The 16151-nt window shown below is 39.4% G+C and overlaps 1 protein-coding gene across 4 annotated transcripts; it reads right to left on the reverse strand.

Moving 5' to 3' along the window:
- Nucleotides 1-5596: 5596 nt before the first annotated feature.
- Nucleotides 5597-15181, reverse strand: LOC120721410 (retinoblastoma-like protein 2). Of its 4 annotated transcripts, none has more exons than XM_040011715.1 (16): nucleotides 14734-15181; nucleotides 13976-14144; nucleotides 12559-12758; nucleotides 11799-11890; nucleotides 11194-11300; nucleotides 10919-11022; nucleotides 10595-10732; nucleotides 10333-10497; nucleotides 10136-10193; nucleotides 9926-10035; nucleotides 9670-9846; nucleotides 9012-9083; nucleotides 8639-8699; nucleotides 7990-8150; nucleotides 7714-7878; nucleotides 5597-7539 (listed from the first exon to the last, which is right to left on the reverse strand). In XM_040011715.1, the coding sequence occupies exons 4-16, from the start codon at nucleotides 11834-11836 to the stop codon at nucleotides 7339-7341; spliced, it is 1557 nt and encodes a 518-aa protein (XP_039867649.1). In that variant the 5' UTR covers nucleotides 11837-11890; nucleotides 12559-12758; nucleotides 13976-14144; nucleotides 14734-15181; the 3' UTR covers nucleotides 5597-7338. The 4 variants fall into 4 exon arrangements, with proteins under 4 accessions (XP_039867649.1, XP_039867648.1, XP_039867646.1 ...); XM_040011714.1 differs by having other exon boundaries at nucleotides 10148-10193; nucleotides 11763-11890; nucleotides 14734-15178; XM_040011712.1 differs by having other exon boundaries at nucleotides 11763-11890; nucleotides 14734-15177.
- Between the last annotated feature and the right edge of the window lie 970 nt (nucleotides 15182-16151).

Below are 16151 nucleotides of genomic sequence, written 5' to 3' on the forward strand. Positions count from 1 at the left end.
TCAGTTAATTACGTGCATTTGAGTAACAGCACCTGGCTCCTCTTAATTCCTGTGAAAGAAAATTTGCAAAATGGATGAAGACTGACCTCCAAGATCATGACATAATACTTTACCAGGTTTTGCACCATTTGTCACATAAAGTAGATTTAATGAAAGAAGACAGAAGGAGAGCCCAAACTCAAAGTATAGTTGCTCTTGCAGGACCCAAAACCTGCAGCGAAAAGAAAACAAAAATGGATGAGAAGAAAATGTTGGACTTTTCTGAAGCTGTTTGTTGTGGAATTCCAATTTAGTTCCACTTTGTTTCTAAATAGTGTGCTCTTCGCTGAGCAGAAGGGTGCCATGGAATTTGAGACAACCATATCTTAGTATTTAAAAAAAAAAAAACAACTGCAGAAAATGTTGTAAATGAACTGTTAATTTAATGTGTCAGCTCTTCAAATATACTCATTTCCCCATTAAAAAACAACAAAAATGCTTTTAAAAATATAAGGTGATGGAAGCAAGTCCATATCCAAATGGAGCTGTTACAGGAATTAAAATTTGCAGGTGCGATAATGTTTGTATTGTGAGACAATGGCATGTTTGACAGCCCACTTTTGCATCCTTTAAACAAGCACCACCAACTCATGAGTGTCAGATGACATGCATGCGATTTTGTGTGCATTTATGCACCTTGAAATATTTACTTGCATCCTTGGTGTGCATTTGCCACAAAAGGTTTGAAAACCGATAGAATGGGGGTTTGCTACCAAACATTTGGGTTTAAAACCACATTATTTCTCTATAAAATAACATGTTTCTCAACAACTCTTCTTCTTTTGTCCTTTAGAGCCGATGGACTCGGGACCTCATTTATGATCTGCTTCTACTACCTGCAATCGGTAGCTATGGTGCAAGCTTCCTTGATATCTTCCTTAATGTGGTTTCTCACGTTGTCTTTAACGCCGACTTTTGCAACTTCTGTTAGTTTGGTCTTTTGCACCACGGGAGCTTGAATGGTATCGGCCCGTGATCCCAAGTACTTAAATTTGTGAACCTGAGCCTTGAGATGATGGTTGTTGTGATTTGACACTGCTTAAATAAAACTGAATAGAATAGAAGTGAATTGGACTTTAGCCTGTATGAGTATGCATGAGTTCACAGTGATTCCAAAAGAGGTGTCCGTGTCTGTGAATATTGAACTATCACCAGCAAACATCAAATGAGTTAGGAAGCCATCTTCCCCAAAATTGGACTCCAGTGTTCAATTTTTCTCCTTTATAAGAGGTTTGGAGAATAGTTTATGAGTCACCTTTACTAGTTTAAACATATTTGAGAGAAAATAGTTTTTGGTTTTTTGTATTTAAGTGGAAGTGTAATAGTAATATTTGCCTCATCTGTAAGAGATGTCATAGTTTGATATAACCAACACAGTGATATATTGGCTAAAGAACCTGAGAGGACTTGTGCTTTGATATGATAATATGCACAACCTCGTTTAGATATGTTGAAACAAAGATTCAACCACAGTAAAAAACAAAAACAAACAACAAAAGCACTTCTTTAAGATTCCTGATTTAAACATCCTTGTTTACGTCTGGTATCACATAATGAGGCACTGTGACATCCTAAATGTATAAATTCATCCACCACCACGTTTAATGCCTTGAAATGCAGTTGATTGATTCAAAAACTATGTTGGCATTATTTCTGAGCGTTTTCCCAACTTTCGTTTTAGTTCCCAAACTTTTACATGGTTGCAGCTTTTTCTCTTCACACTTGTTTCTGTGGGCATTATCAAGCGGAGCAATTTGGGACACACGAACAGATAGATGTCAGACCCGGAGACTTCTAGCTTTATTATACTTGGAGAAAAATTATTGTTTTGGTTTTTTTGTGTATGCCAAATGTACCAGTGTTGGGGGTCTATATTACGTCTTCAAATATAGATTAAACCAAAAACGTGTTATATTTCTGATATGAAGTCAAAGTGGGTTGCTCATTGAGAAAGTCTTAGCTATTTTTATACAATCAGCTGTTTACGAACCAGCACTCCAAAGGCCTCTGGGATCAGATGGTTGTGACAAGTTCTTAACAATGTTTTTTTTCTCTTTTTTTTGAAAACACAAAATAAAGAAAGCCATAGCCCTCTAAACAACCAGAAACATGTTCTTGCACCACACTGTGAATAGGATGGTCTCTGTAGCCTGCAGTTGTGGGGGTGTAGGAGGAGGAGGAGGAGGGTGCAGGCTGGTTGGAATCAGTGACATTCTTCAAGGCCAGTGTAAGATTAAAGACCAGGGCTGTCGTGCCTCTGATCATATATTCACAAAAGATACCCTGTGAAGAACACATCTTTAAAGAGAGGCTGGCTGAAAATAACACCACTACTTGTGAATATTTGTGGCAGGGTATTATACATATCATATAAATGGTCTATTACTGAGTAAGGCGCTTACAAACCAAATACTTTTTTTTTAACTTGCCCTTCTCATTTTTTCGCCCTCTCGTTTGGCACAGTTGTGTGAGCAGCTGCCTCCAGTGGCATGAGTTTGTCCTCTGTGATTTTTTTATGTGTGTAAAAATCACAGATCCTAGATTTGGATTTAACTGAAAGACTTTGCAGTCTCTCTAGCTCTATTTTTTCTGATCGCAATACCTCCAACATCCTAGCATTGTGGCATTGAGCTTAAAGAGCACTGATTAAAAAAAGCTAACAGCCTTGGGCACAGTGTGCAACCACAAGCATTTATGCAGAAATGAAAAATGTCAATAGTGCTTCCTTCCATAATATTGCCTATTTCTCCGGCACATAACACTGGCCTGTGACTCATGAACATAAATTCAGTGCACATAGTATACTAAACCGAGTAATGATTAATATAACTTTCATCTTGGGTTTGCTTCACTTGGTGTGGCCTTGAGCTTTTTTTATAGTCATGGCACAGTGGAAAAATGTAATGGCTTGCTATTCTGCATGTCCTTCAAATAAAATATTTCCATAATGGATTCTCATTGGTAGATATATATACATAGACTGCACCATAAGCTTTGCCCTCTTTGTATCTTTCACAAGAGAGTTAATCAAAAACTCTGCTTGATCTCACAGCCCCTGGAAAGCAACAGCAAATGGCTGTTGAGAAGTATTAATATAATAATCAAGCGTTTCAGGTTGCTCTTAATTCAATTGTCTCTCTTAACATTTCCCAGCTATGTCAATCAATGTGCCTGCCTTGTCTTTAAAGCAACAGAGGAGTTATCCATTCCGGCACCATTAAAACATCAATGTCTCATTTCTGCTAAATGGCAGAGGAAAGATAATTGGCATGTGTGCATGCATATTAATTAACTGATAATGAGACGATAAGGCCCCCTCTTTATCTGCAGGTGTGGAGCCACTAATCAATTGGCAGTGAAATGGGGTAAAAATGCGCTTCTTTTATCCCACTACTGAAATTAAAAACCTATTTAGTACCACGTTTTCCAACAAAGTGCTTTTCATTTATCTTCTCCGGCACATTATTCAATCACACTTTCCATTTGTATAATGGTAATATTTTCATGTAATTTCCCACTGCCTCTGAGATGGGTATTTTTGATATGGCTTTGTAAAATGGCTATTCCATTCCAGCTCCATTCACTGGTAATAAACTTACAACCTATATTTCAGATTAAATGTCTTCAGCAAATGGAACCAGCCTCAGACGTCTCACAGCAGCGGGGGAAGATCGCTCCTGCTCCCTGGTGGCGGCAAAGGGAACTGTTTCCCCTGTCTCTATGCCCCCTGGTGGCAAGGAACATAAAGTTCTGGAAGGTCTTCTCAATCCAGCTCTTGGCAGCAGTTTGTTATTTGTTGTATAAAGACTGTCCAAATGAACACCGGTAGCAGCCCTCTCATATGCAGAGCATCCCATCTAGCTGAGAGCTGCAAGGTACACAGAGCTAGCACATAAGTTGACTGTCTTAAAGAGTTGCTGCTTTAGCCTACAGCAGTATTGGAAGCATTTAAAAGAGAGTGTTGTAACTATCAGCTCTGACCAGAGGTGTGTGAGTGCAAGTAAAGAGGAGAAGAGAATGAAAATAAATGATTGTGAAAAAACAAAGCAAGGTACGCCGCAGGAAACGACGCCTAAAAAAGAACATAAAGGCAACAGAGGCTCAAGACAACACAATGTAACACTCCAAACGATATATTTATCACAAAATAGTTTCTAGACTTTGACAATAGGAGTCGGATTTCTACAGAAGTGTGCGTATTTGATTATGTGTGCCTGGCCCAGATGACAGACGTTGATGGACAGTAGTGCAGCGTCGCCTCATCCTGCTTACAGGTCCTCCTTCACCCTCGGACAGGCCAATCTGTGCACACAGCAACACAGACACCACAGAACCCTTCTCAGTCACCATGCAGCCCATTTGTCACGTCAAACTGCTTCAGAAAGACACGGCGGTCAAGTTACAGAGGTAATTGTATCAAAGTGACCCCTATGCAATGGTCATAAATTGTTTACTTTACAGAGAGGTGCTGTATCCTTGTTCATTGATAGAACTAAAAGGAGAATGAAAGGACATAGTCAGGTAATAACTAAAAATCTTAAAGGCAGATTATGAATAACATTTAAAGAAAAAATGGTCTTACAAGAAGAAGAGTTAGGTTCGGTGTAAAGGTGGCGCTCAGCTGGAACTCTTCGTTTTTTCATCTTTTTCTTTTGTTCCATTCGTTTCCTCTGCAGGCGCCTGCTTGGTGGAAGTGGCAGTTTTCGGCCTGTCCTCTGGCTTTTCAGAAGGGTCAACCACTGTGGCCCCCCTACTTGTGTTGCAGCCCATGATTTTTCAAAATTTGAGAGTGTGCAGCGTGTCGTTCAGCTGATGGTTGTCCACAGGAGTATGAAGTGTCAAAATCCTGGTCGTCACCTTAAAACTTGTGTGTTGTGGGCTCAGGTGCATTTGTTCTCCATGGCAACTATATGACTTCCTGTTGTGTTAACTTTGTTAACTTGACAGCCTATTGGTTTATTTTACAGTCCTTTGTCTGTTGTATCACATTGCCTTTTTGCAAACACATCCCTAAGCGACAGTGGTTGAGAATTAACTCTGAAGCAAAACATGGTTACTGATAAACACTGAAGCGGGCTGTGTGTCAATCACAGAGTAGCTATGGTTACTGACTTTTCCACAGTGGAAAAATTTGTGTTTTGATTCCCTTGGAGGCGCTGCACTGAACTGGTTGGGAAATAGACATTTTTCCTAGCAACAGGTAGTTGACAGGATGTCACTGACTAATCTGTAGGCCTGCATGACTGGGATATTAGCAATCATTTTCCCAGCGACTGCCACTAACCTCCAACCATTTGCAATCAACTGAGGACTGCTCATTTTCCCCCCTTCATGATGGGTTGTTTGCTGAGGGGTTCACTTGATCCCACATTATTAATTGTCATCAAGTTAAAATCTTGTGGTTAGTGGTCACGTGTCTTCAAAAGCTCGGTAATACCTCCTTATTGTTAAACTTAGATTTAAAGAAACTTTGTTGCATCAGCAGATGATAATAAAGCCAACTTCTGTCAACTGACACATGTATCATTCTGCGCAATAAATCTCAAAAGCAAAACACTTTTCTGTTTGGAAAAGAGCTTTAATAAAATCACCATGCAGTTTTTGATTGATGTCCTCTTGAATCAGCTGTGATACTCAGTCTGTAATAAACGGTGGCTAAAACTGCTGACTGGATTTTTAAAGATTTATTGAGACTGAATTTGTTTTAGCTTCTACATTTATGTTGACCAGTGCAAGTTTCTGCTACTGTAACAGCACTTTTCATTTATTATTTTTGCAAAAGTCTTACTTTAGTTTATCCTCAATAGTTTTGCGATAAGTTGAATGTAAAAACAACTTTAAATTAATTTAGAGTGGTATGCATCAAACCCCTAGTATCACCAATATGCAGTCAGAATCAAATCACTTCAAACTTCAGTATTCATGCAGGTCATAGACAGGAGTTAATGTTAGTATGTACACTCAAAATTCCAAAAGTAAGTCAAACATAAAAAACAGATCAGTCTAGTGAGAACAAATGAGTACATCCTCAAATTAATCACACAGGGCCTTCAAATATGGTGTCAGTTATTAGACTCTTCTTAGAGAGTAATAAGTCTTATTTTAACCTCAGACATCCAGGGTTTGGTGTTCCCCAGTTAATTTAAAATCAATAATTCTGCAAATCATCTAAAAAAAAATCTTGTAGCTAAATTTAGCTAAATTAAAAAAAAAAAAAAAGCTGCCAAATTGTCCATAATGGGTTGTCTCAGCAAATTATGCAAGTCTCCAAAGACCCCAAGCTTTCATCAGAGGATCTGCGGTCAACTCTTTGTGTTGTAAACAGTGCAAAAACTTGACCTGCATAACAGGAATGCCCAAAACAGCAAAGCTGTATTTTTATAGTTAACATAAAGGCAAAGACCAAGGCTACTAAGGCACATCTAACATAGCCATGATAACAGTACGTGTGTGGATATATTATGGTTATGGGAATGCTTTGCTGCCTCTGGGACCTGGCAATTTGCAGTCATACAACTATGAAGTGAGAATGAAATTTAAAATATGCTTTAAGATAACCTTGAATTGAAATCTTTCAACAGGACAGTGATGAGCATGCTGGGAAATCCACCAAAAATTGAGTTTAAAATGTTCATTGAAACATTTAAAATAAATAAAACATTTTGCATACATGTAAAGGTACCATGTTATTATTATTATGTGAGATTTAAGTCATTAAGATAACGAACTATAATTATATAAATGTTCTAATTATGCAAAAATGACTAAATCAAAATTTTGTTTTGTTATATTAGCTTCAGAGGCCTAAGTTACACTTTTTTTTAACAGAATTGTTAAATTTGTGCAGAAAAAAACACTTTTTGCCCAAATGTCTATTGGATGCATTTGTGGATACATTTATGTTTTCATATTACTGTAAATATTAATTCCTGTGGATGCAGACAAACACTAACTAATCTGCCTTTTAGTTGCTAAAGTCCTGTCTCAGTCCTTTTTTTATCTAAGAAAAACTCACTGGGCACTTTGCAGCCTTGTCTTTCTTTAAATTCATACAATATCATGAAGGACACTTCCATCAGGCAGCCACCCAGGATGACCAGTCTTCTATTACTGTGCTGGGGATAAAGTGGCTTATTCACAGACCTTCACACATGACTTATGGTATCAGAAAAAATGATTCCAAACAAAAGAGCCAAGCAACGGAAATTTAGTCTTTTGAGCTGACAGAGAATTTGTCAAGAAGTAAATGTGTGCTTTACTTCCATCGGAGTGGAGGTTAGGCCTGTTAGCTGGAATAAGCTAGACCTGGTCCTGGTTCATTCTTGTAATGCGATCATTGAACACATTTCTCAGTCGTCTCTGCCAGGCTGACTGCCCATCCAAACGAAGCCTCTTGGCTGAGGATCCATCTCCTTCCTCATCTCTATCCAGTGACACCGCGTAGCATCGCATGTTTGGTGACCTGCCCGTTTTGATCATGTTGTTGATCTCACGCAGAAGCTGTGAACAAAAGGAAAATAATATTCTACTGTGTGCGAGCAAAGTCAACCATTTTTATTCACTAAATCATTTCCAAAATAGGAATGTAGAATGTATTCAGCCTAGATTGTACCCCAACACACAAAATTTTTTAAGACGATCATGTGAAAACGAAAACACTATATATCCACACACCTCTGGAGGACTTGAGTTGAAGTAGTAGCAGAGCCCAGTTCTGTGAGGGGAAGGGGTTTCTGTGTTGTATGGTGAAATGGAGATGGACGGGCTGTTGGACAGCTGATAACAGCGAGGAGATGCTTTCCACTGTCGAGGGTATGGAGACAAAGGAGGGGTGTCTCGCTGGACAAGAAATGAAGTGTAAGCATTACATGGAAAATAAACATTTCCCATTTTTACTGAGTTCTTAGTTTTGTGACATCAGCTCAGAAAAAAGAAAAAATGTTCACTTACTAATGAGGTTTGAGCAAACTGTTTGGCAAAATGCTGCATCTTTGTCGTGTAGACCTGGTTGTAAAAATGGATGAGATTGCCCCGTTCCTCCTGCCCAGGTCTTGGATAATGTGTTGATGGTGTGTTGGGGGTTAGGATAGTGCTGCTGTGCTTTCCGGTATCTATAATCAACAATATAATAAAAAGTTACTTATCACTGTGGAACTACTCTTGGATAATGGATATAATGCAGGTAAAATGTTGTAAGTGAATCATTTGGTAACTTGATGGGTGTCATTTTTCTTGTGCAATGAGGCATTGCTATGAGTTCTACCTCTGTATAGTACTTTATTTGGATCTAACACAACACATGCTGCATTCGTTTTCTTTAACTCTACCATCACCAGTGCCACGGTTTCCGAGCCACATAGCCAGCTAACAATACATGCGCATTTCTTTGCCCACAGTGGATTGCAAGCATGTGAGCATGCATTACACATATAAAGCTACGATGGCAGTGAGGGCAATGTGTAGTCCCATTTTCAATACTTATTGGGACGCATTATGTGCATTACTGTAATTACAAGGCTATTTTGTAAGTGTGTTTTTTAAAACAGGTGTTCCATAATATTTAAAATATATGACTTTTTTTATTTAAAAGCTTTCTTACTGATTTTTTTAATGGTAGAATTTTCCTCCATCCTTTCTGAAATCAGCACGTTTTTGCAGACCTGCAGATAGAAACGGTAAATGCTGAAACAAGTGCTTTGAGTTGTTACTGTCAACCTGCTAACCTCCTTGCAAGACTGAAATGCTCATGTAAAGCAGGTATAATGATATTGTCACAGTTATTTAAAAAATGTACCTGTTAACATTAAAACATTTGATGATAAACAAAAAACAGAATGTCGCTAAAACTGATGGAATCTTGGAATAAGTGGGCCCAGCTGATACACGTTTCAACCTGTATCGCTATATTTTGTTAATTCACAGCTGTATACTAAAGACAGCAAAAAATAAAAAGCAAAAATAAAGAAACTTACACTTTTGTTGGCACGTGGCTGTGACTTGTAGCATTTCATTATCTGTTTGAAGGGTATCTCCATCTTGGTAATCTGTAAAGGCAAATGCCACCACTTAACTGCTGAGTATGCGTTTTCCAATGAAGTCCATGCATTACCAACACGGATTCTTTTTAGGATTACAAATACAGTTTTCCTTTAATTTCATGTCAGTGAAAAGCGATAAAAACTTTTTCAGCTGTCAAGTGCCCTCACAACAGTCTTTAATTTTTATTTAAACACCAAGTAGTTCTTTTCCATAAAACTGTAAATCTGTAAACCTCCCTGAAGGTTTTACTTCTCCGTGGTCAGGGTGGACTCAATTTGGGGCAGGTGTCCAACATCAGAGGTCTAAGAAGTCTGGCCATTCTGATTTACTGTGGCTTTGATTTACTGCACCGTCTCTCTGTTTGCCGTTCTCCCTACCTACATCTTGCTGGTACTGCATTAGTCATCATCTGCAAAATGCTGGTATATCTTAGCCCACCCTGAACATTTAAATGTATTCCTCACTCCCTAAGAATTGTTTAAAGTCTATTATTCATCTTCTCTGAGACAACCACTTGCATTTTCCAGTTGCATTGTCTTGCATTATTTTAGCAGATTCTGGTGGGTTTTAATAGTATCTATTAAAACCCACCTTTGCTATGATGTAGATAGCACACATGAGCAGTTGGTCCAGGTGACGGTCTACCATTAGACAAGAGCAGTGGACCAAGGAATACTCAAAGCAGGTCCAGATCTTTAATCGCAGCTCATCAGATATTTCCAGCGTGGAACACAGCTCCCTCAGACGCTTGGCCATCAAGCTGTAAACCTGAGATAAAGACAGACATGACCACACTAAACATGCCATATAACAACAATGGCAACTGGACGCATGATATAGAACTGACCTTCCGAGCAAACAGATGGAGGGAGCTGCTTCTCTCTTGTCTGTTTATAGCTGATGGGGAACACTGCTGCTCTGTCCTGGCTGAGTGGTTCATCCCCAAACTGACATCTACTGGCAAAAATAGTTTACCACTCAGTCTATAGTAATAGTGTAAACAGTTTGCAGGGAATGGTTTTATTTAAAATGAGTCTTTAGTGCACTGTGTTAATACCTCTCGGCACACCTGGATCCGTTTGCATTGGACCTTCAAGCCTGTTTGGATGCATTACCTACATTTGACACAAGGCAAAACTCTCATTAAAACCCGAACTGTTCAAAGAAAAATTTAATTGCTTTGGATATGTTATAAAATTTCCAAATATTGATCATTTATGATGTCAGGCAAAGAGTATTTGTGTTATTCCAAACCTGTTGGCAGGTGGGCATATGGCCCTCGTTGGGTGTGATTTCATCCCACAGTGGTGAGTCGCTGATCCAAGCCAAGTTCTCCAAAACCTTTTCTTCCACTTGGATGAGGTGTGTGACCACATAGTGAGGCAAGCCTGACCCAACCCGCCAAACAGGCTCAATCACCTGTGAGAACAAAGAAAAACAAAAGAGGGAGCATTCAAATCACAGACTAAATGTTACTGTATCACTAAGTGTACAGTATATGGCAAAAACAAAATACCTTCCAAAAGTGGTATGGTGCCAGTTTGAGGATCTGAAGGAGCAGCGGGAAGTCACATGGTAAGCTGTTTGAGGTTACAGCGATCTCCAAGCAACAGGCCACCAGACAGCGCTGGAAAAGATCATGCTCCAAGATGCCCTGCATCAAACACACCTGTTTTACATGCATTACAAGCACCAGCTGCTTTACTTCAAAGATGACTCAAAATAAATAAAATACATAAGTTATGAGATCACAGGTGCTGTGAGACATTTATCTGTGACTGCTCAGTTAATATGGTCAAAGCTCAGTTCCATCTTTGGCCACCAGATGGCGTGCACTTACTGAGATGTCACTGAAGCCCAGCCTTTTCCTCTCTCGACTGATCAGGTTCTCCAAGATTCTGTGATACCAAACCCCTGCCTCGTAGCAGCACTTTGCTGCCAACTCTGTGAACAATATTAGATAGATTATTTTTTGGCACGTATCAACAACACGGGCTTTATTCCAGAATTTCACACCTGCTATCAAAAGACAGCCTGCTCTCTAATCATAAGAACTTCGGCTATCAACCAGATACACGTTGAAGGCCACATTCCACTGTAAAATCATCACTGTACCTTTGGTCTTCTCATTTCCCTCGTCGTCCCTGTAATGCTGTAGAAACATTTGCAGCATGCATTTCAGTCTTGTTTCAATCGCCTCAGTCGAATCTCTGGAGCAAGCCCTGAATCCAAGGCATCGTCACAGAAATTTGAGCAGCACAAAAGGAAATGGAAAATGTAATTCAACAATATTCTGCCATTGGCATAAAGTGGAGGTGTAAGTTCTAAACTGTAAATGAAACACACGTGTGTTTTTTAAAGCTCTTGCTTACAACAGTAGAAACTATATTAAAGAATTCCCAGTACAGAAACTTTATCAGCTCGGTGTGCTTACACATTATTGATCTTGACCACACCCTCAGTGCCTTTTAGCAAAACACCAGATGTTAACTACACTATGTAGCTGTTAAATTGATCTAGCCACATTTGTACAGTGTGTGAGGCAGGCTGATGAAAGATCTGAGGCGTGTTGCGCTTTATTGCAGCTATTAGTGCTGCGAGTATCAGTATCAGGTTGACGTACACACAGCCTACACAGATAAACACTGTGTGAGTCAGTAATGCTTTGTAACTGCAGGGCTAACCTCAACATTGCGATCAGACAGTCACTAGGGCCAAACCTTGGCTTTCCCACAATCCCCTGTGGCACAGTTGCCATGGTGACCTCCTCACTCACACAGGATGAGAGTCAGAGCAGGAATCAAATGGACACCTAAACATGGAGTGAAAAAAAATACACATTTTGTTTACAAACTAGAGGTAACTTTGCATGAATCATAATTGAAAAATATTAGCTTGTACGAGGACTTGGTGCATTCACTGTCAGTAGGACCTGAGGCATAGGCAGACTAAGCAGCTGCTTATCACACCCCAGATAACTGCATCATCATCAGTGTCAACTACTGATTTAATCATTTTCATTCTAAATGGCTCAACGTGGTTCTCTATTGGACGGTGTGCTGGCAGACCATAGCGAGCTGCAGTGAGTGTGTTTTGCCACAAGGAGGCAGTGTCCAACATTTGTGGTACAATCAATGTGTGTGCTACTCTTGCTTGCGCTGTTGTTGGTCTGTGCAAGTCACGATGTTATAACATACAAAGTACTGAAGGAAAACCAAGTGTCAGAAATATTCAAAAGCGTCCACTGCAGACCCTTGTCTGCTTTAATTCTGTATTTTTGAGCTTTGATGAATTTTGGCACTTTTACTGTTCCACTTTCACCCCCATTCTTTTCCAGTTGGCTTGTCCACCAATCAGCAATCACCCTACATCCAGTTGAGCTACTTACTATTTTAGAGGATCATGTTTACATAGGTTAAAAACCCCTCACTGTAGGCAAATAACTCGAAAAATACACGTAACCTTTTGACAACGACTAACCTAAAAGCAACTGAACGGGGCTGTGGTAGAGTGGGTCCGCTACTAATTGGAAGGTCCAGAGAGGGATGTCCGGTGTTGTGCGCATGCGCAGAAACAACGGGTAGGATGGTTTGCCAGATAGGATGGATTCCCAGAACACCGGCTCCTCCTGGTCATGTGTCGAAGTATCCTTGAGAAAGATACTGAATCCCAACTTTCATCTGTTGGAGTGAGTTTGTGAGAATGTTAGATAAAAGTACGTAGGAACACATAAAAGCACTGCATGATTTTGTGTGACTGGATGAATTAGACTTTTAGTAGAAAGTGTTTTGAATGCTCAAATTAGTAAACGGTACTAAATAAGTACCAGTCCACTTACAGCTACACTGATATAAAGCTAGCTGTTTGTTAATAGACTGCAACAATTGTGTCTCAAAAAAATAAAACCACACTTTTAAGCCTGTTAATGGACAAATGGTCAAGCATGGAGAATATATAGTTAATACTGACTGGTGATGGATTTTACTGGGAAGGGTGCCCAAAAGCCAGCTTATTTACAGAAACGTCAAACTATGGTCTTACACCTGGAGTTTTATATTTGCTGCTACCTTTCTTGTTATGGATGCATTAGATGGCCTGGTGGTTTTGTTGACAGCACCACTTTCCCACTCTGTTCATTTGCCTTTAGTGACTCATGTGTACTTCCTGCTCTGAGGCAGCTGTGAATAGTCACTTTTGTTCCTGTGCGCCTCACATACTGAAAACCTAAGAAAAACATCTCAAACTCAGTTTCCCTGTGCAGGGCAACTGTCAATTTGGCAAGTCGTGTAACAACAGGAATATTTTAGATGCCAGAGAAGACTCATGAGGAAACAAGTTAAATACTGAACCATCCTTGGGTCACGTGAATAATAATGGTGGATAATATTGACTGTTAATCTCTAAAAAGTGTGTTTCAAAGCATGGTTCAGCAGATCTGCATCTGCAGATCTGCTGAGAATTGAATACTCCGTCCCCTGGCGGTAAAGTCCCCTCTTCTTTTTACAGTCTCTTTGTGTGCTACCACCAGCCTGAACGAGACTCTGTTCCTCTAACCATTCTCACATGTGCTGTTTATTACTGCCTGTGCTGAGTCAGTCTACAATGACTGCGGATGACACTGTAGGTGGATAAGAAGCAGTTTTGCTCAAAAATGTGCCATAAGGTTTTCAGAGTAGAGCACGTCACACTCAACATTACTATTGTGATTTCCTAATATTTCCTTTCATGTGGCTATACTTTTTCCCCCACTAACAAGACAAAATCAGAACCAGAATTAGTTTAATTCTGACCTTTTGCTTAATCTCCAACGTAAGGACATTTCTATATACTTTTGTGATCATTGCAGCTTAATGGATGCCTTTTGATTCTCTGTGTTCCAGATTTGCTCACAACTTACTGTTCGTGTTGGTTGAAGCAGCAGCTGTCTGATGCGTTTTCCATGTGGCGAGGTAAAATGGCAAGAAAAACTCTCATCGTGCACTCCAAATTTTAGTCCAAATGCTGATATCAGTCCAATGGCATCTTAAAACATCAAGTTGTGTCTCATTCTGACGGACTTCCAGCTGCTGCATCTCAGAAGAGACAAACAGGAAGTTGGAAGCATCAATATGCATGCAGCTTCTCATAAATATGAATCACACCCTATCTTGTTATCTTTAGCAGGAAGATCCTGGCAGCACGGTGTCGATTTAAAAACACCACAGATGTGTTTTCTGCATGTTTGTTTGCTGTTTTAATTTTGCTAAAAGCTGGCACAATATCTAAATCACACCCATTTCCTGTTTCCTCTGGACTGGACTCCACTCAAGTCAACTCACATGCAACTCATGCTAAGTGAAAATAGGCCTACTTTCACTTTCTAACATGTGCTAGTCCCTTAAAGAGAATTAAACTAAACATCGCCTTTATCTTGGTGTATAATCAGACTTTGTTATTCAGTGCATTAAAGCCTGCTGAAAAATAGCTATATAGATGGTTAATGTGTGCAGAGGATTCTTTTATTCTGCAGCTTTTAGGAACACTGAAGCAGATCGTGTAACTGTTGCATTTTACTCCAAATAGTCAGCTGACTTCCAGTGCAGTTTATTATCTCTGTGGAACTTTCAACGTAGCTCAAGAAAACAAAACTCATAAATCAGGATCAAAGTCACTCACCAGTGTCAGTGGCTCTTCTGGGATGGCGTTAGGTCAAACTGACAGACTTCTGCTCTTAAAAATCTCTCCTGTGTGTTTGTCTAGTAGCAGCAGAGCAATGCAGCATGATTCAGTGCAGCCAACCTGCTGCTCTGCAGGGTGAGGAAGTTCAGCCCATCGGCCTCTCACATTAGACAAGCCTCAACTTGTCATCTGGTCTGGTTGCTAAGATAAGTGCCAAACAGCAGTAGAAGCAGTTAAACAGGTCACTGAGCACCACCCTGAGGAGAAAAGAAGGACTTGCAGTGAAGAAAGGCCCTCTGCTGCAAGAGTTTGGTATGTAGCCTTGTTCATTTCCAACATTGCTGGAACAATATGGGCACTAGAGTTCTGTATCTACTAACGTTTATGCAGTGTTTATGTGCAAATGGATCCATTAAATAAGCAGTAAATTGAATATTTAAAAAAAAAAAAAAATCACAAATATGTAATTGTTTTTTTAAGAAAATACTTAGAGTGAAATAAATTATCAAGCCTCATCTAGAATATTAACAACAAAACTATGTTTTTCCTACTGCGTTATTTCAGTCACACATACTTACCTGTTGTGTCTTTGCTCTACGGCCTAACAGTTTGGGTGCTCACTGCTTCATCATTGTGTGTTACTGTGAGCTAGTGCCCTGCTGCAGTATGTGTGTAACTAAACTAATGTTGAGGCTACACAAATATATACCCACACACACACACACACACACACACACACACACACACACACACACACACACACACACGTATTTTTTGCATGTGTTGTGATGCTGAACAAAAATTTGATATATACATGTACAATTCTTTTAAAGGATTCAAGACAAAGCGGTCAACTCCTTGATATAACTGAATTCTTCAAAAAGTCCCTGGGACAAAGTAAAAGGCACACTTAATTGATAGTCAGAAGAATATGTTTAATAAAAATAATTAAACCTCAATTTCCTCTATAGAACTTCATAGAAAGTAATCCAATAAATTACAAATGACTTTTAAGACGTGTTTTCCTGCACTACATTAAGAATTATTTTGACTACACAGACCACAACTTGCAAATATATCAACTGTCCAATGAGAAAGAAAGAAAAAAAAAAAAAAAGAAAGAAAAAGACACAAACTGACCAGGGTGACATTTAGGATACTATCAAGCTTGAAATAAAAATACAAACCCCATGATGGTAGTTTTGTCATCTCAGTGATTACATGTATGAAAACCTCCCTGTACAGCAGTAGTGTGTTTTGTCGTTCCTCTTGCATATTGGTCATTGTTTTCTTGTGTCTGTGTTTAATGCAGATTCAGCACAACCTCTTTAGCAGCAAGCAGTGCTTTCAAGGTCTGTATACAATATAACCTTTACAAAAAGAAGGGAAAAAAAGGAAGGAAAGCAATGAAAGCG

The sequence above is a fragment of the Simochromis diagramma genome, unplaced genomic scaffold (genome assembly GCF_900408965.1).
Source record: "Simochromis diagramma unplaced genomic scaffold, fSimDia1.1 OVJJ01000603.1, whole genome shotgun sequence".
Taxonomy (NCBI): domain Eukaryota; kingdom Metazoa; phylum Chordata; class Actinopteri; order Cichliformes; family Cichlidae; genus Simochromis; species Simochromis diagramma.